The 23,982-nt window shown below is 35.8% G+C and overlaps 2 protein-coding genes across 2 annotated transcripts in view; one reads left to right on the top strand and one right to left on the bottom strand.

Moving 5' to 3' along the window:
- The window catches only part of LOC137245567 (transcription factor SPT20 homolog), a 534,100-nt gene that overhangs the window by 75,748 nt on the left and 434,370 nt on the right, over nt 1–23,982 (top strand). The gene's annotated exons all lie outside the window — the stretch shown is intronic.
- Nucleotides 10,751–13,608, bottom strand: LOC137245568 (uncharacterized). Its single transcript, XM_067776457.1, has 2 exons — nt 13,529–13,608; nt 10,751–13,448 (listed from the first exon to the last, which is right to left on the bottom strand). Exon 2 carries the CDS (start codon nt 13,262–13,264, stop codon nt 10,751–10,753), a length of 2,514 nt encoding a protein of 837 aa, XP_067632558.1. The 5' UTR covers nt 13,265–13,448; nt 13,529–13,608.

Raw genomic sequence — 23,982 nt, 5'->3', positions numbered from 1 at the left:
TTTAGCCTGCCTTTGCCCTGGGCAGTCAATTCAGTGACGTCTGAATTGTTTAGTTTCCCAGTTACTTATAGTTTGCCTGATGTGTGATTTTGTAAGTCCACAAAAGGGCTCTGAACCATAGAATGCTGCTGTAGCACCCTGCTTTGCTAGGTAATCTGCATGTTCATTACCTTCATGTCCCTGATGTCCGGGAACTCATCCTAACAAAACCTTGTTTTTAGCTCCCAGGACATTAAGGATTTCAGTGCATTCATCCACTAGCTTAGATGTGTACTGTGTAAGATTGTAAGGCACACAGGGCCGCCTGGCTGTCCGACATAATGTAGATTCTCTTCGATGTCGAGCCTCTACGCAGACATTCTCTACCACAGACTTCTATTGCATGAATTTCTGCCTGAAATATGGTGGGGTAGCATCCCATTGGTATCGATTTCTTGAAGTTCGGCCCATAGATGCCAGCTCCCGTTCTTCCGTCATCGAATTTCGATCCATCCGTGAACCAGACCTCTGAGTCAGGGTCGTTATAAGAATTCCCTATTTCCCAGTGGGTCCTGTCCACGATGGACACTTCAAAGTTCCGTGAGATTCTGAGCTTAGGGGACATTATGTCACGCAGTTGTATTGAGCGATTTCCTATGAATTTTCTTATTACTTTCATATGCCCTATCATATTTCCTAGCTTCAACTCAGAAATATTTGGAAGCCTAGTGTTGCCTCTTTCTCTATCAGAATAGGGAACGGAGGTATTCCCACCAATTTGTGGTAAAAATTAAAACGAGCAAGACGCAAATTGGGTGAGAAGCTCAGCCTCAATTCTCTTCGCTTTGTTTTTTTTTTATTATTTTTATTATCGGTCGGTTTCGCACCTTCCAGTCACCTCCCTTGAGATTTATGTGATTTCGAAATACTGACTTTAAGTCTAACTTGTTCTTCTTTCTTTCCTCTTTGCAGGTATGTAAGAGCTGATACTGTTCCTTAAAAAGTCGTCTTTTAAATATAAGGTATGTAATTAAATTCTTATAATTTCTCAATTCAAAAAAGTTATAGCATCTCCTTTTTGATAATTGACGCGAACTACAAATAGCAAGGCGATCAGTCCTGTTGAGCTGAGTAATGGGACACCTTTCTTCTGTTGCCAAGGCAGGAATTGAAAGGAATAATTTCTGGGCTGTAGCGAGTCCTTTTTATTCGTTTAATCTGAACGAGACAGCCAGGCCAAAACAGAATGACGATTATTGTATCAGTTGCTATTCTGAGCTTTACAAAGTGAGCGAGAGATATGTATTCACTGCTTCATAGTTTCGATACACATCTTTTCCAAAAACAACCCAAAGAAAATACTACACAGTGAAGTTTTTAACAGCTCTTTGTGAATACCCCTAACGACTATAAATTCGATCGACTAGCGAATATTTAACTCGTATCAATTTGAAGCGAATGTCTCTGTTCACGTCAAGCTATTACTTGATTAACTAACCACGAATATCAGATGGCCAACAGGCAATTCGTTTTGGCATAAATTTGTGATTATTTAGTTAAGTTATGGCGAAAAATTGTAAATACGGTTAACTGCAAAAACTCAATTAAAGCAAGCTACTGCAATAAGCTTAGAGTAGAAAATGCTAGAGCAGGAGAGGAAGACTGCGCTTGAATACAGGTGGCAGGGAGAACGAGATACAAATAAAGTTTAATCGTCTGAGGAATGCTGTTAAAGCTGGCGTCTGAGCTCCCAACACTTAACAAATTTAACATTTTAATCACTTATTGACGTTTAGTGTCGATGCTGAAAATTACACTTTGCTGTTGCTTTTTCAGATCTTTCGAAATTCGCTACCACGAGTTTTGTTTTGAGTTCGCGCGAGTATGCAGTTACCACGCAAAATCAGCTCGACTTGAATCGCACCTCCTTTATGCCACTACAAAAATCTTGCGCTATGCCAGAGTGCGAAAATTTATGCAAATTGAAAAAGAATTTATAACAAAACAAAAAAAAAAAAGAGAAGAAATCGAATGCAATTAATCTAAAAGCAAAAGCTGGTTTAGAACTCCATAAAAATACAACAAATGGGATAAATTTATAAGAATTAATGCATTTGAACTGACAAAGACCACTTTGAACAATAATGACAACAATAACAACAAAATAAAATAATGCCGACTGCAAATTAGACGTTGATGGTGATGATCCTCTATCAACTTAACCACCACAAGTTTTTTTATGTCACCAATTTTATTTCAACTTGGTTGTTTTGGTTGTTGTTGTTCTTATGCGGTTACTGGTTCACGCTTATCGCTCAGTAAGATGGTTGGAAAAAAATCGTATTATATATTAAGTACTTATTGATGTACTCTTTACAATGTACCAAACGATGTAAGCACTTACATACATATGGGGCATTCCATACCAACTCATCCTTTTGATGGATTTTACGCCACCATTGTTTACTCTTTAATTTACAAGTTTAGGGTGGGTGCTATTGAAAAAATGTCGCGGCCTGTAAGGCACCGCTGTGTACGAGAAGGGAAACGCGCGCTAAATTCGAGCGTTATCGTGAGGCGATGAAAGAAGAGATACGCAGAACGGCGTGATTGCGAAAGGCTACAGATACTGGCTGATACGAATAATGCCGCAAAATCTACTAAACAAATCCTGCAGACGACGGAAGGTTCAAGACAGAGGTAGATTGCTGATGGAAAGATAACGGTGACTCTGAAACTGACGCACAGGCTGTGCTTAAGTTGTGCAGGAAGCATTTCCATTCAGTGCTGGAGAGGGAGAAGAAGAACCCGAATACCTGATTACGGAAAGCATGTTTCGGCATCCGACTATGACAAAGATAATATTCCTGCTGACGAACAACAAGGGGCTGGGAACCGACTCTCTCTCTGTCGGAGCACGCTACCACACCTCGACGGCCGCCGTCTAAGAAGTTTAAGCGCTCAAAATTTACGGAATACATGCAAGTTTTCTCTTCCTTTGTGTAAGATTTTGGTTTTCTTGCTGGAAGCCGAAAGCGCGTGTCGATTAAGCCGACTGGGACCCACTAGACCAATTCTGGTGGCGGTTTCGTATTCAGCGCCACTTTGCCAGATTGGCCAACTAATTTTGTGTAGCTGTGTAATTTCTTGTTTTTAACTTATTCGAAGATCTATGTACCTTTTGAGACCATACAATAACTGAAAGAAAGCCTAAAAAAAATTATGCATTTCAAATGAGAAAAGAAGGGCCTACTTTCATTTATACCTTTTTTTATTCTTCTAATCTAGTAAGATAATAAAATGTGTTAGGACGCGTACATTTTCAAATTTCGAAGCTAATTTCGAAAATCAAGGAAATGAGTTTTTTTGCTTATTGATTAATCTCGACAAGAACAAAAACGATTTGGCCCGAAACCCAGAAAAGGGATGATTGATAAGTTATTTATTTGGTTAGTTATTTTATCAACTCTCTTCAATTCTGCTGGTGATCACTGCCAGAATTGACACAATGCTTACCTAAATAAAATGAACTTTTAGGCACAGGGGAGAATGTGCCAGCAAATGCAAAAAAAAAGATAGAAACAAATATTTTTTCTGTTTAGTCCCCGGTTAACTCATATAAGTAGACAACATTTGGTTAATTCGTTGTAGTTCTATAAATAGAACAAAAACAACAACAAATACCAAGTTTCTTTGAAAACCGCTTTACAAACATGCATAACTTCAACACATAGCTACATACGAATTATGTGATGTGTGGAATATAATACATATATGCGAAAGAAGGCAATTGGGAAAAGCTTTACAACAACTAAGGCATGACGTAGCTGAATGCGTTTATAACCAATTCAACTAGTTATCGTAGGAGTGCGGGTTCGACTCCCACTCCCGGGAGAAAAGGCTTTGAAGAGATTTACAAGGTATAATCGAAACAGCTGCCGCCTTGTCCGTCCTGATGTCACGTTGTTTAAATGTTTCCCAAATTATTAAATAAATTATAAAATTAAAAATTGCTTGAAATAAATGTTTTCATACATTTAAAGCGATACGGGCAATCCCCGGTTAACTCATATAAATATTTTTTCTATTTAAATTTCATTATTAAGCTGATAAAAAAAAAAAAAAAACAAACAACAAAGGTGTTGTTAGCAACAACGGTAACCTGAATTGAGTTCAGCGACAACGATAATGAAAATATATCAAAGTGACGTTAAAAGTTAAAAGAAACAAGTAAGGTCGGGACTGTCTTCGGCTGTGCCGAATACTTCATACATTTCATGAATGAGGCTGAACAATAATCTTATCCCATTCGTAATATCCAAATAATCGGCTGTAGAAAATATGAAATATATAGTGAATAGATGCATATACCTTATCGATTTTTAAGATAAATAGTTAACAAAATTTTTAAGTTAAACGGTTTTATTGAAAACAATACTTACATTAAGTAATAATAATACTAAAAGCTAAAAAATAATTAGGTAGGTCCTAGGTACTAGTCATCACACTCCTCATCAATCTAGGGCGTTAATCAGACAATTAAATAAAAGCGTTGGACCCGTCAAATTTCTATTGATAGTCATAAGTAAGACCAACTGAACCTTAATCAGGTTATGCTACTCCTCACATTTTTAGAAATTTCACACGATTTTATTTGTATGATCAACGCCCTAGATTGATGAGGAGTGTGATGACTAGTACCTAGGACCTACATAATTATTTTTTAGCTTTTAGTATTATTATTACTTAAGGTAAGTATTGTTTTCAATAAAACCGTTTAACTTAACATTTTTTTGTAATTATTTTATTTTCAAGTTTCTAGTCTTTGCTTAATTGCCTGTTATTTCTCATTCTATTTAGTTCAATTAGTGACTCATTATTACAAGGACTCTTTCCTGACAATTTCTTACAATCTAAGTCCTCAATACATAATCCTTCCAAACACTGTATTCGAATCTGCGCCACGTATGTTTGTTTTGATGTCACTTCTACCGGACTGTATGTAATATATGTTCCAAATATGAGCCAAATCGAACATCATAGGTCGCTTTCTATTCGTGAATGTATTATGTGTTCCAAATAGGGACCAAATCGGAACACCAATACGATTTGTTTGAATATCTCGATCCTTGCCTAACCTGGCGGCGATTTTTATCCATAGGTCTCTTTCTACTTTTGTATGTATTATGTGTACCAAATATTAACCAAATCGGACCGCAAACACGATTTTTTGAAATATTTCGATATATGCGCCACCTATCGGAGTTTTTTTTCTTATTATTGCATTGTCATCGGGTTCTGAACTATATTCCAAGTTGCAAGCTTGTAGCTTATCGGGAAGTTACTTAAATTTCAATTACAAAATCCGTTCACAACGGCCATGCGGCCGTGCTGCCGGCCTGTCAAGTCAAGCTAAATAGGTAGGAACTTTGTGTGAGGATGCAAAGTTTCACGTTTTTTGTGGTCTGCATGAAATAGCTATGACCATGAATCAGTTATCTCAACAGTATATGACGTAACCGTAAGTATTTGATGAAATTTGAAGCTTTTAGCCGCTAAAAGGGGGGGGGGGGGGGGGGCAAATATGACAGTTTATATGGGGAATATAATATATATCTCTATGGTTTTTTCAGACAAAAATATATGCTATATACGTAAGCATTTTGTGAAATTTGCAGCTTCTTGCTGTTCAAATGGTGTAGAAATTGCGAAAAGTTTCTTATCTGAATAATCGGTTGTAGGGGACATACCCTATATATACGACCGATCTCTTCGAATTTTTCAGACAACAATATTAGCTATATACGAAAGCAAATGGTGACATTTAAAGGTTATAGCTGTTAAAATGGGGCAGAAATTGCGAAAAGTTTATTCTATGAACAATCGGTTGCGGGGGATATATGCTATATAGACGACCGATCTCATCCATTTTTTCAGACAACAATATGTGCAATATACGAAGGAATATGGTGAAGTTTGAAGCTTCAATCTGATAAATTGAGGAAGATAGGACAAAAATTCTCTTTTCTGAAAAATCGGTTGTATGGGGGATTTATGCTATAGTGGTCCAATCCGGTCGGTTCCGACAAATAATCTAATCGGACACCTGAATATACCCGCCCGCCAAATTTTATCAAGATATATCAAAAATTGAGGGACTAGTTTGCATACAAATAGACAGGCGGACAGACGGACATGTCTAAATCAACTCAGCTTTTCATCCTGATCATTTCGGTATACTTATTGGCGGGTCTATCTCTTCTCCTTTAAGGACTTACAATTTTGAGATTCGTGACAAAATTAATATACCATATCATTTTCATGAAATGTATAAAAACACATAAAATGGAATAATTATTTGCAAAACGGCAGAGTCAACTTTGACAGTAACGGTAGCTGACAATTAAAGCAACATCACACATTATCAGCAGCAAACAGATCCTTGTTCCACTGTGCAATCATAATAATGATAATGACAATAACAAAATTTTAGTTCACATAAATGATTCGAATAGCAGCCATCGACCTAATGTACATTAGGATGGGTCAAAAGAATAAAGTTAATTTGTTTTTCTAAATGAGCCACATAAAAATTTGTTGCATGACGGTATTATACAAGGTGGCAGCACGGTGACAGCTGATTTGAACTTTTTTAATATGATTTGACACATCAACTGCTGGCGCAATACGATTTTGACATTCGTCCATCGAAATTAGCAAAAACAAAGTACATTGAACTTTTATTTATCGTTTAACGCTATTTATCTGCGGAATGAGGTTTTGCCAGCTTAAACAATTGTAAAAAACAGTTTATAAAAGGATTTTCCGACTGACCATAATTCGCCCACATCAAAAGGAGCTTACTTGTCATCACCAGCAAGTATGTCACAGGTCCCTGTAGCTGACCAAGTTGCCCTATAAAGAAGGCATGACGTACCGCGAGAATATTCTACATCTCTTAACACAAAGAGGCATGAGGCTTGCTGACCTTCCAAAAGTAACTAAAGTTTCTCACAACGCAGGACGGGAGCGAAAGTTTTGAGAACTATGCATGGCCGTTATTTTCTGTTATTTTCTAATTGAATGCAATTATGCTCCAATAATACTGAATGCAATTAATTCTATAATATGTATTGCATATGTTTATTTTTTTGTAATGATCTTTGATAAAATTAAAAAATATGAGAGCAGAGAGAATTAAAAAATTTCGTTAAACGTCATTTGTCTCTTACCGGTTTTACCTTGTAATATTTTTACCATGATCACACCAGTTTCGCAAGAGCTGATGCCATATGATAGATTCAAAAGATATAGTTTTCTTCCACCTGCCAACTCAGTGGAGGTCTCGCTCTTCCACGCTTGCCCCCAATTACTTCCATGATTCCGGTATTATTTGTTGGCAAAAGCTATTCTCCTTTTGATTTCTAAGCTTACATACATTTTTTTCGCTGTTAATTCTGGTTTCCATATTGGCGAATGACTGCACAGTCTCGAATTTATATGGGTCAACAGTGACGTAACCGCGAAGGCACGTATGCGCCGATTCTTTCTTAGATAACAGCAACCACTCCGTCTTGTCCTCTACACCCACAGAGCGCAGAACTTACTGCCGGATTGCCAAGGACAAGAAAAATCTTCTCGTTGGGTTGGACCAAAGAGATATGCATGGTAGAGGCGTTGGTTCCATGTTGCAATTGAAAAGATGGGACACATTACAGGCGGGACATAAATTGGATATGTCGCGGTTGATTCTGGATATGCATGAGTTTATCCTATTACAGTATCCAGATCAATGTTGAACCATAGTGAAGCGCGTCTCCCTGGAGAGATTGCTTTCTTCAACTGCAAGTTTAAAGTATTTGTAATTAAGAACGGAATGCACCGGCCATTTATTATCATAGTAATGTCTCTGAGGGGTTTTTTATGCTTTTTTGTTCGAACGAATTTATTTATAGTGCTTACAGAGATGACTTATCAAGTTCCTTAGAGGGCGGCCCCTTTAATCAGATGTCTGTTTGAATGCCCAAGTTTCTGGGTATACTATGGGGATTGATTTCGCCTCACTGTGTAGATGATACTCTGGTAAAATAAGAGGACATCCCGTTGCAGTTCTGAGCGTAGTGATTTGGCTGGCACGTCATTGGAGGTGGCGTCCCACACACTGCCGACATTGACATACACTTTTTCTCAACATACCAATTACTAACTAAATTTCATTGAGAAATATCCACCGAAGAGGCTTGACAATGAGCATGGTGGGGAAAGGGCCATTAGGAAGTACTTGTCGAATTATTTACACTTCCGCTAAGAAGTATTTCTCTGGCTCATTTAAGGAAATCACTTCATTGTCGACCCTATTGTGTATGTGCAAATATACTTATATGAAACAATCATAAAATTACAATTAGATAGTGCAATAAATACAATAATAATAAGTATATTAGTAGGTACATTAGGATGTTTCAGTTTTTTTAACTATTTTTTCTTCTGCACTACTTGAAAATCTTATCCCACTCTGCAGTCATAATATCCCAATTGCTAAGAAAAGGCTAACTAATTGCTGATATTTTACGGGATTCCGAAAAGAAGATCACGTTTAGTTAACTACAAAAAGTAAGCTACTAATTGGAAAGTCATGCAGCGTTTCCATGGTAACCAAAATTAGTTAGCTTTTTTCAAAGAAAAGAAATAGATAAAACTGCATCAATGTTTATTAGAAGCCAGCCTGTAGTAAGCTTAAAATAGGTTTATTTTCCTGTTGAGCAGTTATAAATGAAAAAGAATAAGATAACTAACAAATAAGTATATCTAGTATAAACATATTTAGTTTCCCTGCAGAGAATTGCACTACTTCCGAACTAGCGCAAAACTATTGCATTAAAATGTGTTAATAATTAAAATTCTGTTCCCTCGCAGATACTTAACATTTTGATGTCCTACACTGAAAGAAATGGTGCTAGTAAAATCAACTAAATGGTTCTGTTGTTCTTGACTTAACGGAGATTCGGTGAAATTGATCGAATTATGGTTAGTTCGACCGAGTTCTCTGTCAAGCGAACAAATTAGTTTAGTCATTTCAACAGAAGCGAAATTGTCGCACTTAAGTTAACAAAATTTTGTAAAATTGACAGATTCCCAATCAATCTAACTGATTTTTCTGTTAACACAATTGATCTTACAGATGATTTCAACGGCGATCAATTGTCAATACATGAGCAAATTTCAAAGAGAATTTTACGCTCTCTGCGCTCTCTACTTTGTACTTATGACGATGGTCTCACTTGTTAAAAAAAAACACCAAAATAAGAAAACCATCAAATCGGAAAACAACAAAGAAATAGTTTTTCAGTTATCAATACAAAATAAAAGTTTGAGTTGTTTTGGAATCGTTTCAACCTAAAGTGTTACGAAAATTAAACTTGCCGAATTACATGTAAAGTTACTCTAGTGGTGAATTACCTTTCTGCGATTTGATTCTTTACTTTCCTATAACTTACAAGTTCTCTATTTATGTTATTTCAAACATTTATATACAAGTTTTGTTCGAAACAATCAAGTGTGGCAACTACATGCGAGAGAAGAAACTGAGAATGAGCTGAGCTGCAACTGAAAGCATTGACAATCAGTTTTGTGACTACTATTTTCATTTCTATATTCATATGTATGTATATGTAGCAAGCATGCGTATTTATGTATTTACGTATTTATATGGCGGCCGCCGTGGTGTGATGCTAGCGTGCTCCGCCTACCACACCGATGACACTGGTTTCACACCCCGGGCAAAGCAACATCAAAATTTTAGAAACAAGCTTTTCAATTAGAAGAAAAATTTTCTAAGCGGGGTCGCCCCTCGGCATTGTTCGGCAAGCACTCCAAGTGTATTTCTGCCATGAAATGCTCTCAGTGAAAACTCATATGCCTTGCAGATGTCGTTCGGAGTCGGCATAAAACATGTAGGTCCCGTCCCGCCAATTTGTAACAAAAATTAAAAAGGAGCACGACGCAAATTGGAAGAGAAGTTCGGCCTAAAATCTGTTTCGAGGTTATCGCGCCTTACATTTATTTACATATTTATATGGCAACATAGGTACTTTCATACAAAGCTGTCGCAATAACTTTTTTTTGTTCATTTGATTACTAAAACGGTCAATTACGAATCAACGATTTGTGCGCAGTTGATTCAACATCTTGTTGTGATGGATAAAAATTGACAGAAATTTCGGTTGAATTGACCGGTATTTCGGTTGATTTTACCAGTCTTTTTCTTTCAGTATACGAAATGGCATTTACCCCATTACCTTGAAATAGGAGATGTTTCGTTTGTTTTTTTGATGAGTCTAATGTTCGTGTGCTACTCATGAATGTTTGTCAGCTCACTTTGCACTTTTTGAGCTCCATACTAACATTGGCGCTTATCAGTTACAGTGGTTTTTGTGGTTTCACTATCTATGAACTTATTTGTAGGTGCAACATTGTTGCAATCTATATTCTTTCTTTGTTTATAGAAAAAGCTTGTTAATTGGAAATATATATAGTAGAAACCTTTTGATTTTGGCGACCTTTTTGTTAACGAATCACTTTTTTTCTAGCTGGCTTGAGGTCTGAGTTGAAATAAAAACACAAGGGTTTTTTTTTATATTACCAATATATTTCGATTACACACGGTAATCGTCTTCAGGGTGAACACTACAAAACATAAAACAACAAAATAAATAAATAAATAACAAATTTCCTAACATACAAATTTAAAAAAAATTATAACATACATTTTTTACACGTGTGTATCACTTGACGTGGAGTTTATCACTGATCGTTTGTTTGTCAACAAATATCTATAGAAGCTAGCAGAGTTATCTACGTCCGTTTTATAGTTCATTCGTTTACTGGTTGGTGTGTTAATAATGTGAAGCATTTCCAGAGTAAATCGTTTTCTGTAATGTTGTTCTTGTTGAAGAATAGTAGCTTTGTCAAAGTTTGGTGAGTGGGAGTTTTCAGTACAGTGGGTCATAAGTGCAGTTTTTTGGTTTGCAGTATGTTGGCAATATTTGTAATCCGATTTGTGTTGCGCTAGTCTAGTTTTAAGTTTGCCTTTTGTTGTTCCAATATATACGCTGTGGCATGGTTGGTTGTTTTTTCCATTGCAAGGAATTTCGTAAACTATATTGCTTTTTTCTGTATGTGGAATTTTTGATTTTGTTTGATTATATATGTTTTTTAATGTATTTATCGGCTTATGGGCTATTTTTACTTCATCTTTGTTGTAGCAGTCTGATTTGGCCAATCGTTCCGACAATTTTGGCACATAAGCTACTGACTTAAATATTTTCTGCGGTTTTTCTTTTTCTTTTTCTTGATTCTTTTCTTCTTGATATTTATTTAAAAGTGTTTTAATTATGTTTTCAGGAAAATCATTTCTTCTTAACAAAAGTTTTATTTCATTTTTAATTTCCTCGTGGTAAGTGTCGTCCGTAATTTCTAACATTCTTCTTATACAGCCCATTGCTGTATTCATTATCATCGTCTTTGGATGCTTTGAGTAAAAGTTGATGATTCGTCCTGTTGATGTTGATTTCTTATACCACTTTAACTTCAATTCGTTTTTGCTTCTAATAACAACTGAGTCAAGATATGGTAGTTTTCCGTCTTCTTCAAGTTCCATTGTAAAATTTATATATTTATTGAAAGAGTTTAGTGTGTCTAGCGTACTTTTTACATCATCTTCGTGTATTATAGCAAATAGATCGTCGACATATTTTGTGAGTAATCTGGGTACTCTTGCTAATTTCGTTGTTGTGTTCTCTAATAGTTTTTCCATCACTATATCGGCAATTACTGGTGATGTTGGGGATCCCATCGGCAATCCTTTTAGCTGTGTATACAATATATCATTGAATTTGAAATACCTATTTTCTTCGATGCAAAACGTAAGTATTTCCATAAACAGTTTTTTTGGTATATTTGTGTGTTCTTCTATTTTCATCCAATTGTCTCTTATGATCTCAAGGGCTAATTGTGTGGGAATGCTGGGAAACAGGGAAATTACGTCGAAAGATATTAGCTTTTCATTGTCAGAAATGTAGGTGTTTTTAATTTTTGTTTTAAACTCAAGTGTATTTTTAATGTTGTATGCCGAGTTTGCTGTTGCGTTTTTCAATATATCTGCTATATATTTGCATAGGCTATGTGCTGGCGATCCAGTGGCCGAACAGATTGGCCTGAGCGGTGTTCCTTCCTTATGTAGTTTTGGTAGTCCATATATCCTCGGAGGTAAAGCTGTTGTTGTAGATAATTTATTTTTCTCTATTTTTGAAATTAAATCCAATTTATAAAGTTTGTCGACCAGACTGTTATTTTTGCTTTGTAGTCTCGATGTAGGGTCCTGTCTTTGAACCCTATACATTGTCAAGTCGTTTAATATATCGCCCATTTTCTTATTGTAGTCACTTATATCCATAGCTACCGTTTTGTTGCCTTTGTCAGATGTTAATATACGAATGTTTTTATTTTTACTAAGAAATTTCCGAGTCCGTCCCACTGTATCAGTTATTGCACGATCTATTGTACTTTGCCTATTTGTTGTTGTATGGTCTTTTATAAGTAATGAGAGTTTTGTTCTTGCTTCATCTTGTTTCTCTTTAACTTTAATTGTTTGTACAAGATTCTCTCCATCAGCTATATATTTGAATAAAGGAAATTTTGTATTCTCGATTGGAAGCGCAAATTTTGGACCTTTTGTCAAAAGCGTTTGTATGTCTGATGGAAACTCGACTTTCGTTTTGTTTACGAACCAACCTTCATTTTTATTGTTGTCAGCAAAGAGATGATTTCCATTTTGACGCAGTTTGTCGTGTTTTGCTTCTTGTCGTTTCTTTAGAGTTGTTGTGAGTTTTTTTGCGACTTTTGTTTCACTTTGAAGTAATTTCTCAAAATCTCCCGCGTTTAGATATTCCTTAAGTTTTGTTTTTGTTTGTTCCATCTGTTGCTGCTGTCTTTTTAGTATGTTGTGTTTTTGTTTTATTAGCAGACTAAGGATTTTTGTGTGAAAACAGTATGTATGTCTATCTAATGTTCTGTCTATGTCTGTTTGTGTATAACGATCAAATATGAACAAGCTGTTACATTTTGTAGAATTTTTAATAAAATTAGGAACTAACTTAGATTTTCTGCACTTTAAAAGGAACTTCATATTACATTTTTGCTTTACCACTTTTTTTGAAATATACTGTAATTTATTTATTAATGCTCTGGCGTTGTTGCTGTTGGTTTTGATTTGAGTATAATCCATTTTATTGTTGCATGTATACGGCGTGCCTTCCGTCTTTATAAATTTTGATTTTGGCGACCTTTTTGTTAACGAATCACTTTTTTTCTAGCTGGCTTGAGGTCTGAGTTGAAATAAAAACACAAGGGTTTTTTATATATTACCAATATATTTCGATTACACACGGTAATCGTCTTCAGGGTGAACACTACAAAACATAAAACAACAAAATAAATAAATAAATAACAAATTTCCTAACATACAAATTTAAAAAAAATTATAACATACATTTTTTACACGTGTGTATCACTTGACGTGGAGTTTATCACTGATCGTTTGTTTGTCAACAAATATCTATAGAAGCTAGCAGAGTAATTGCCGATATAGTGATGGAAAAACTATTAGAGAACACAACAACGAAATTAGCAAGAGTACCCAGATTACTCACAAAATATGTCGACGATCTATTTGCTATAATACACGAAGATGATGTAAAAAGTACGCTAGACACACTAAACTCTTTCAATAAATATATAAATTTTACAATGGAACTTGAAGAAGACGGAAAACTACCATATCTTGACTCAGTTGTTATTAGAAGCAAAAACGAATTGAAGTTAAAGTGGTATAAGAAATCAACATCAACAGGACGAATCATCAACTTTTACTCAAAGCATCCAAAGACGATGATAATGAATACAGCAATGGGCTGTATAAGAAGAATGTTAGAAATTACGGACGACACTTACCACGAGGAAATTAAAAATGAAATAAAACTTTTGTTAAGAAGAAATGATTTTCCTGAAAACATAATTAAAACACTTTTAAATAAATATCAAGAAGAAAAGAATCAAGAAAAAGAAAAAGAAAAACCGCAGAAAATATTTAAGTCAGTAGCTTATGTGCCAAAATTGTCGGAACGATTGGCCAAATCAGACTGCTACAACAAAGATGAAGTAAAAATAGCCCATAAGCCGATAAATACATTAAAAAACATATATAATCAAACAAAATCAAAAATTCCACATACAGGAAAAAGCAATATAGTTTACGAAATTCCTTGCAATGGAAAAAACAACCAACCATGCCACAGCGTATATATTGGAACAACAAAAGGCAAACTTAAAACTAGACTAGCGCAACACAAATCGGATTACAAATATTGCCAACATACTGCAAACCAAAAAACTGCACTTATGACCCACTGTACTGAAAACTCCCACTCACCAAACTTTGACAAAGCTACTATTCTTCAACAAGAACAACATTACAGAAAACGATTTACTCTGGAAATGCTTCACATTATTAACACACCAACCAGTAAACGAATGAACTATAAAACGGACGTAGATAACTCTGCTAGCTTCTATAGATATTTGTTGACAAACAAACGATCAGTGATAAACTCCACGTCAAGTGATACACACGTGTAGAAAATGTATGTTATAATTTTTTTAAATTTGTATGTTAGGAAATTTGTTATTTATTTATTTATTTTGTTGTTTTATGTTTTGTAGTGTTCACCCTGAAGACGATTACCGTGTGTAATCGAAATATATTGGTAATATATAAAAAACCCTTGTGTTTTTATTTCAACTCAGACCTCAAGCCAGCTAGAAAAAAAGTGATTCGTTAACAAAAAGGTCGCCAAAATCAAAATTTATAAAGACGGAAGGCACGCCGTATACATGCAACAATAAAATGGATTATACTCAAATCAAAACCAACAGCAACAACGCCAGAGCATTAATAAATAAATTACAGTATATTTCAAAAAAAGTGGTAAAGCAAAAATGTAATATGAAGTTCCTTTTAAAGTGCAGAAAATCTAAGTTAGTTCCTAATTTTATTAAAAATTCTACAAAATGTAACAGCTTGTTCATATTTGATCGTTATACACAAACAGACATAGACAGAACATTAGATAGACATACATACTGTTTTCACACAAAAATCCTTAGTCTGCTAATAAAACAAAAACACAACATACTAAAAAGACAGCAGCAACAGATGGAACAAACAAAAACAAAACTTAAGGAATATCTAAACGCGGGAGATTTTGAGAAATTACTTCAAAGTGAAACAAAAGTCGCAAAAAAACTCACAACAACTCTAAAGAAACGACAAGAAGCAAAACACGACAAACTGCGTCAAAATGGAAATCATCTCTTTGCTGACAACAATAAAAATGAAGGTTGGTTCGTAAACAAAACGAAAGTCGAGTTTCCATCAGACATACAAACGCTTTTGACAAAAGGTCCAAAATTTGCGCTTCCAATCGAGAATACAAAATTTCCTTTATTCAAATATATAGCTGATGGAGAGAATCTTGTACAAACAATTAAAGTTAAAGAGAAACAAGATGAAGCAAGAACAAAACTCTCATTACTTATAAAAGACCATACAACAACAAATAGGCAAAGTACAATAGATCGTGCAATAACTGATACAGTGGGACGGACTCGGAAATTTCTTAGTAAAAATAAAAACATTCGTATATTAACATCTGACAAAGGCAACAAAACGGTAGCTATGGATATAAGTGACTACAATAAGAAAATGGGCGATATATTAAACGACTTGACAATGTATAGGGTTCAAAGACAGGACCCTACATCGAGACTACAAAGCAAAAATAACAGTCTGGTCGACAAACTTTATAAATTGGATTTAATTTCAAAAATAGAGAAAAATAAATTATCTACAACAACAGCTTTACCTCCGAGGATATATGGACTACCAAAACTACATAAGGAAGGAACACCGCTCAGGCCAATCTGTTCGGCCACTGGATCGCCAGCACATAGCCTATGCAAATATATAGCAGATATATTGAAAAACGCAACAGCAAACTCGGCATACAACATTAAAAATACACTTGAGTTTAAAACAAAAATTAAAAACACCTACATTTCTGACAATGAAAAGCTAATATCTTTCGACGTAATTTCCCTGTTTCCCAGCATTCCCACACAATTAGCCCTTGAGATCATAAGAGACAATTGGATGAAAATAGAAGAACACACAAATATACCAAAAAAACTGTTTATGGAAATACTTACGTTTTGCATCGAAGAAAATAGGTATTTCAAATTCAATGATATATTGTATACACAGCTAAAAGGATTGCCGATGGGATCCCCAACATCACCAGTAATTGCCGATATAGTGATGGAAAAACTATTAGAGAACACAACAACGAAATTAGCAAGAGTACCCAGATTACTCACAAAATATGTCGACGATCTATTTGCTATAATACACGAAGATGATGTAAAAAGTACGCTAGACACACTAAACTCTTTCAATAAATATATAAATTTTACAATGGAACTTGAAGAAGACGGAAAACTACCATATCTTGACTCAGTTGTTATTAGAAGCAAAAACGAATTGAAGTTAAAGTGGTATAAGAAATCAACATCAACAGGACGAATCATCAACTTTTACTCAAAGCATCCAAAGACGATGATAATGAATACAGCAATGGGCTGTATAAGAAGAATGTTAGAAATTACGGACGACACTTACCACGAGGAAATTAAAAATGAAATAAAACTTTTGTTAAGAAGAAATGATTTTCCTGAAAACATAATTAAAACACTTTTAAATAAATATCAAGAAGAAAAGAATCAAGAAAAAGAAAAAGAAAAACCGCAGAAAATATTTAAGTCAGTAGCTTATGTGCCAAAATTGTCGGAACGATTGGCCAAATCAGACTGCTACAACAAAGATGAAGTAAAAATAGCCCATAAGCCGATAAATACATTAAAAAACATATATAATCAAACAAAATCAAAAATTCCACATACAGAAAAAAGCAATATAGTTTACGAAATTCCTTGCAATGGAAAAAACAACCAACCATGCCACAGCGTATATATTGGAACAACAAAAGGCAAACTTAAAACTAGACTAGCGCAACACAAATCGGATTACAAATATTGCCAACATACTGCAAACCAAAAAACTGCACTTATGACCCACTGTACTGAAAACTCCCACTCACCAAACTTTGACAAAGCTACTATTCTTCAACAAGAACAACATTACAGAAAACGATTTACTCTGGAAATGCTTCACATTATTAACACACCAACCAGTAAACGAATGAACTATAAAACGGACGTAGATAACTCTGCTAGCTTCTATAGATATTTGTTGACAAACAAACGATCAGTGATAAACTCCACGTCAAGTGATACACACGTGTAAAAAATGTATGTTATAATTTTTTTTTAAATTTGTATGTTAGGAAATTTGTTATTTATTTATTTATTTTGTTGTTTTATGTTTTGTAGTGTTCACCCTGAAGACGATTACCGTGTGTAATCGAAATATATTGGTAATATATAAAAAACCCTTGTGTTTTTATTTCAACTCAGACCTCAAGCCAGCTAGAAAAAAAGTGATAGTAGAAACCAATTTCAAATAATATTTCTTGGGGAGTTTTTCATATCTTCATAAATATGTGGCTGATAGTGAATCTATTTGACTTTATACAATTGCTGCTAGAAATAATGATAAAACTAGTAATGTTTTTTAAAATTTAGCTTCGATGAGCTAGGTCGGATTTTGGACTCGTTGGGGTTATGCCTTTCAATATTAAAAATTATAGAGGAATCAATGCAATGGAAGTTTGCGGTAGGGAATGCCTACGGAGAGGCTCATCCTCGAAGATCATCTACATTATGTCGGACAGCCAGGTGGCCTTGCGTACCTTGCAATCCTAAACAGTTACATCTAAGCTAGTGGATGACTGAAATAAAATCCTTAATGACCTGGGAGCCAAAAACAAGGTTTTGTTAGGATGGGTTTCCTGACATCAGAGACATGAAGGTAATGAACATGCAGATTACCTAGCAAAGTAGGGTGCTACAGCATTAATATATGGTCCAGAGCCCTTTTATGGACTCACTAAAGCACCCACCAGGGAAACCATAAGTAACTGGGAAACAAAACAATTCAGACGTCACTGGATTAACTGCCCAGGGCAAAGACAGGCCAAACTGTTTATACTTCCCGCAACGAAAATATCAGCCAAACTCGTTAATCTAAGCAGGGAGGACCTACGAACTCTCACTGGGTACTATACGGGGCACTGTCGTCTACGATATCACCGAAGTAAGTTAAATCTATCCGATTTGTCGTGTCTATGAGCTGGAGGATGAAACGCCGGTTCACATTTTTTGCGAATTCGTCGCTCTGGCAAGGCAGATACTCTCCCATCTAGGTGGTGCGACTCTTACCCCTATGTGATATGGAGTAAAAAGCCTGCAGAGGTACTTAGATACATTAAAAGCCTCCACATACAAAATTTGGCTGAAAGGGCATGCACGATACATCTGCACAAAGGTCGCAGTGCTTCCATGCGCAATAGTAATAATAAATAGAGGAATCAAGCCCATAGGCCAGTTTATAATTCCCTGCTAAGTTTGATGAGATAATTTTGCTACGTGTCACCTGATCAGAAAGCAACTTGACAATAAACATTTCCAGCAGACACGGCTGGAACCGACTGGAACTTTTCAATACCTCTACTGGCAGACGTTTCAAAGTAACTAGGAGCAAAAACGTTAGGAGAAGACTTATTTATCTTTAGTTAGAAGCAGAGTGTATACCAACAAAAAAAGCCGCACCTTATCTGGGCCTATGATTATAGCTACTTCGAAGAAACCTGCATGACTGATGAACTTGCGAGGTAATTTGCAATCCAAAGGTTTTTCCTAGACAGTGGAAGACCAAAACATGATTTCTGAAAGTTATAGAAAAAAGGCTGAATAGTGATGGAATGGAAAGAAAATTGTGGTTAAAATCTTTATTTTCTAAAAAGTGAAGGTCAGCACGCTCAAAGTAGCGTTAGATTGTGAGTTAATGACCACATGTTTGAATAGCTGTAAGCCAAATGGCGAAGGCCACTTCAAAAGGAGTGCCTTTACCAGTCTTCCTTTAGTTCATAAGACTGTGTGGTCTAGGCCTTTCCCTCGGTGGAAAAACCTTAGCTTCCATTTTCAAAAATATCTCGTGCATAAAGTGATATTACCAGAGTGTGGATTGTAATTACTCACTCACAAAAATAGGTCTAGAATGAATGAGTAAACTCATAAGTGCTCAATTATAATACCATCTCATAGACAGCTTGGGGAGTGCCCATACCTGTATAAGATGATTGGCTCATATGCGAAGCTTTCCCGCCAGGGGTTTGCTGTTAACTGTTTACAGGTATATTGCCAATCATGCATTTACATACATAACATAAAATTTGTGTTAAATTGGTTTGATTACATAAGAAGACAACAAACAAGTAAGGTAGGCTAACTTCAGGTGTAGCCAAACAATTCATACTCAGCTGCCAAATTACAGCTTGCAAAACTTTTAAATTACCTTCTTTTGAAAGTGGGCGGTGCCAAGCCCATTGTCCAAAATTTTACAAGTTTTCTATTCTTCTTCATAAGGTCAACCCACCTACCAAGTTTCACTTTTTCGGTTTTTCGAGAATTTCGATATCGAAAAAGTGGGCGTAGTTATAGTCCGATTTCGTACATTTTAAATAGCTATATGAGATGTGTGCCCAGGAACTTGTAAGGGGAGTTCGTCGATGGCTGGGTTAGCAGTCAGCCAATCCAGAGTCGAGAAAAACACCTATGGATGTCGGCAGCCGATGGTAGAAGAAATCGACGTTGGTCGGCGGATCGGTGGATTAGTCGGATGTCGGCGGGTCGGTTCCCAAGCAACCGGCGGTTGCTGAAACCGACGCTGGACGGCTGGACGGCGGATCGGTCGATTGATGGATGGTGGCGGGTCGATTTCCAAGCAGCCGATGGTTGGTGAAATCGTCTCTGGTGGTTGATCGGTGGATTGGTGGATGAGGTGGTGGATGGATGCAGGCGCCTTCGAACGCAGCTGTGAATCGATTTTCTAGCAACCGATGATTGGTAAAATCAATGCACGCTTGGCGCGATTACCTCTAACAATGTCCTGGCTCGGAAGCTGAGGAAGCACCAGTGTCTGGGAGAAGGGGAGGTAGGAGTGGGATTCCTTCGCTACCCAGTCTCCGGACACACCAAAAGTAGTCGATGACCGAAATCACCACTAATACAACGCAAGTGGTGGACCTGTGCAGGGCAAGGGGATTTAATTGTTCGCACAAGTTGTGGTACAAACCTCACCGTAGGTCGCACTTTCGATCATCAATATGTACCAAACGTTTCTACTTAAATATAAGTAGATATAAAGTAAATGAGAAGTTTAGCGCACTTGTGCTAGGCGATTGGCGCGCGAATGAAAGCTTGCTAGTGATGATTTGCATATTCTCTTGTGCCTTGCATGCGCTTACTGATCGCTGTTACAGTGGCACGTATGGGCGTATATAGCGATAACTATAGCTGTATTTCGTTGCTAACTAGTACAATTAAAACACTAGCTAGCAACAATAAAAAGTAATCGAGTTGAGTTTGCTAAGCGCTTTCAGTTGAAACCGCTTAGGTAATTGTCGACCTGATTGATAGTGTTGTATAGTGTTGCATATTCGAAAATTGGGCACTATTGTGAACGACCGAATGAAATGAACATACGAACGTGCAGATAAACAAAAATAACAAAATAACAGCGTGGCGGCAGGGTGACATACATACAAACAAACACACGCATTTCATGTATTTTGTTTTTGTAATTCTCTGGTTGAGTGTCAAAAACTTACTGCGCTAGAAGTGGAAATGTCATAGCAGCTAAAAAAAGTAACAGTTAGCTGATAAACTTCCACCATCTGTATGGTTTTGGCATAATGAAACTGTTTAGCTAGTTAAAGCGTTTTTTCAAGCTCGCTTGAAAAAAAAAAAACACCTTATATGAAATACTTGTGATGCTACTGAAAGCGGCATTACAAACTTACATACCAAATTTCATTATGATACCTCAAAATTGACTCTTGTTTACGGACAGACGGAAGGACGGACATGGCTAAATGAATTTCTTGTTTCGCCCAGATGATTTTGATATATAGAAGTCTATATCTATCTCGATTACTTTATGCCGTTACGGGGTGCCATTATGCGAACAAAATTAATATACTCTGTGAGCTCTGCTCAGCTGAGTATAAAAATTGCAAAAGAAATTAAACATGAGTTTCTGGTATGAAGTTAACATATTTGTTTGTGGCAACAAAACTCTTTGTTTTTACACGAAAATAATATTCTTCATTGTTAAGTATACACATACCCATATTTGTGTGTGTTGATGTTTTCCAGCTGCCAAAAGACATAATCGAACGGCATTGCTGTAGGCAGTCTCTCAACTAACCTGATTTGTCTTGTCACACACCCAGATATTAGCTGTCAACTAAAGATGATAATAGCACTTTATATCCATTTTTCGGTCCAGTGACACTTGAATCGAAAACCTAACGAATTCGGATTCATAGTCTTCTCTATATAGCACATCTAAATACTTTAAGTATTTTTCTTATGCTGATATATACTGTCGATAATGGTGAAAGTTCTTTTATTTGAAGGCCCTAATACTAGCATATACAAGTACTCATCCGCTTATGAGCGCTGAGAGTCGGCTATCTTGAATCAGTTTTTCATATCAGTCACTAGGCTATTTGTAGGGACACATCCACCTGTGTAAATATGTAAACAAGTCTTTATAGGCCATTGTCAATAAATATGACAAGGGCATAATTCTTAAAGAGTGTTTTCAGAACGAGCGCGTGATTTTAATGGCACAGCTGCTTGTCTTATTTTTTAAAGTTTTCGGGATTATATCGCGGATTTGAATTGAACTGTGTGATTGTTATGATACAATTTTTCTTAAATGAAAAAATTGTTTAAATTAGAATAGAACAAAGAAAACTTTTAGACAAATGCCAAAGCTCGTTCAAACGTCGCCGATGAAGGAATTTAGCAGTTCCCGAAATGCATCTTTCTTCTATTCTTATTTAAAAAAAATTTTCATTTAAGAAAAATTGTATCATAATAATCATAAGATAAAATAATTATTGTTAGGCCTTGAGCTCGATTCGAACCTGCGATCTTACAAGTCAGTAGGCTGATACAACAACAAAAAACTGTTCTCGGGATCATATGATCAAAGTTTCGGTTTCAAATGAAAAAGCCACTTTAGTATAGTATTGGTTTTTTATTTTTATTAAAAAGTTTTATTTAGGTTGACTTGACAGGCTGCACGGCCAGCGCGAATTTTGTAATTAAAATTTAAGTAACTTCCCGATAAGCTACAAGCTTGAAACTTGGAACATAGTTCAGAACCCGATGACAATGCAATAATAAAAAAAAATCGCCGCTAGGTGGCGCAAGGATCGAAATTTTCACAAAAATCGTATTTGTGGTCCGATTTGTTTAATATTTGGAACACATAATACATACATTATTAGAAAGCGACCTATGAAATAAAGTAAATAAAAAAAATGTTTAAGTTAAACGGTTTTATTGAAAGCAATACTTACATTAAGTAGTAAGTACCTCGGCGACCGAGCTTTACTCGGCAATCTTCGAGTATGCCGCATAACATACTTTGTTCTACATGTCATCATCCTATTCAAAAATGTCCCTATTGTAATGCGGAGTGAAGTACCTTTCGTTTGATACCCATATCGGCATATCTCATGCAATTTTTTTTTTTTAAATTTCGAATAGGTGGCAATCGTAAATGGCAACCCTACTCAACAATGGCCCTGTTGTAATGCGGAGTGAAATACCTTTCGTTTGATACCCATATCGGCATATCTCATGCAATTTTTTTTGGCAATACAAATACTACTACTGAGCCGTTCCCGAGATTGTTCGGCTATACAAACATACACATATACGAATATACAAATACTACCCCAACCCTAAATGGCAACCCTACTCAAAAATGTCCCTATTATAATGCGGAGTGAAATACCTTTCGTTTGATACCCATATCGGCATATCTCATGCAATTTTTTTTTAATTTCGAATAGGTGGCAACCTTGTGAAACATTCTGAGTGGCAACACCTAGGTAGAAAGTCTTAGAAGGTGATACATTATCTCTGTACCAAATTTCATTTAAATTCGGTTGAGCCGTTCCCGAGATCGTTCGGCTATATAAACATACTAATATACGAATATACAAATATACAAGAATTGCTCGTTTAAAGTTATAAGATAATACTAAAAGATAGAAAATAATTAGGTATGTCCTAGGTACTAGTCATCACACTCCTCATCAATCTAGGGCGTTGATCAGACAAATAAAAGCGTTGGGCGCGTGAAATTTCTAAAATTGTGAGGCGTAGCATAGCCTTATTAAGGTTCAGTTGGTCTTACTTATGACTATCAATAAAAATTTGACGCGTCCAACGCCTTTATTTAATTGTCTGATCAACGCCCTAGATTGATGAGGAGTGTGATGACTAGTACCTAGGATCTACCTAATTATTTTCTGGCTTTTAGTATTATTATTACTTAATGTAAGTATTGTTTTCAATAAAACCGTTTAACTTAAAAATATTTTCTTAATTATTTTATTTGTCTTTTAATTGCTGAGGCAAATTAACGTGCGATTTTGTTTTATTGACGTCATTTTGGGTATTCAAAAAGTGTCATATTGTCATAATATCATAAAATTGTGTATCGGCGCTATGTTTAGGACATGATGAAGTATTGGGATACTTTGTGAATCTTCCAAATGCTAAAGCTGGAGACATTGGTGCTTTATCGGTAACCGTATCGGTAACCTTATAACAGCTGATTCGACCAAT

This window comes from Eurosta solidaginis, chromosome 3, assembly GCF_040869045.1.
Source record: "Eurosta solidaginis isolate ZX-2024a chromosome 3, ASM4086904v1, whole genome shotgun sequence".
NCBI lineage: Eukaryota > Metazoa > Arthropoda > Insecta > Diptera > Tephritidae > Eurosta > Eurosta solidaginis.
Note: the sequence above shows the minus strand (reverse complement) of the source record. Positions and strands in the feature narration are given on the sequence as shown.

Bases quoted from the DNA above. Each gene is read 5' to 3' on its own strand.
- LOC137245568 (XM_067776457.1), bottom strand. From the start codon at position 13,264: ATGGATTATACTCAAATCAAAACCAACAGCAACAACGCCAGAGCATTA.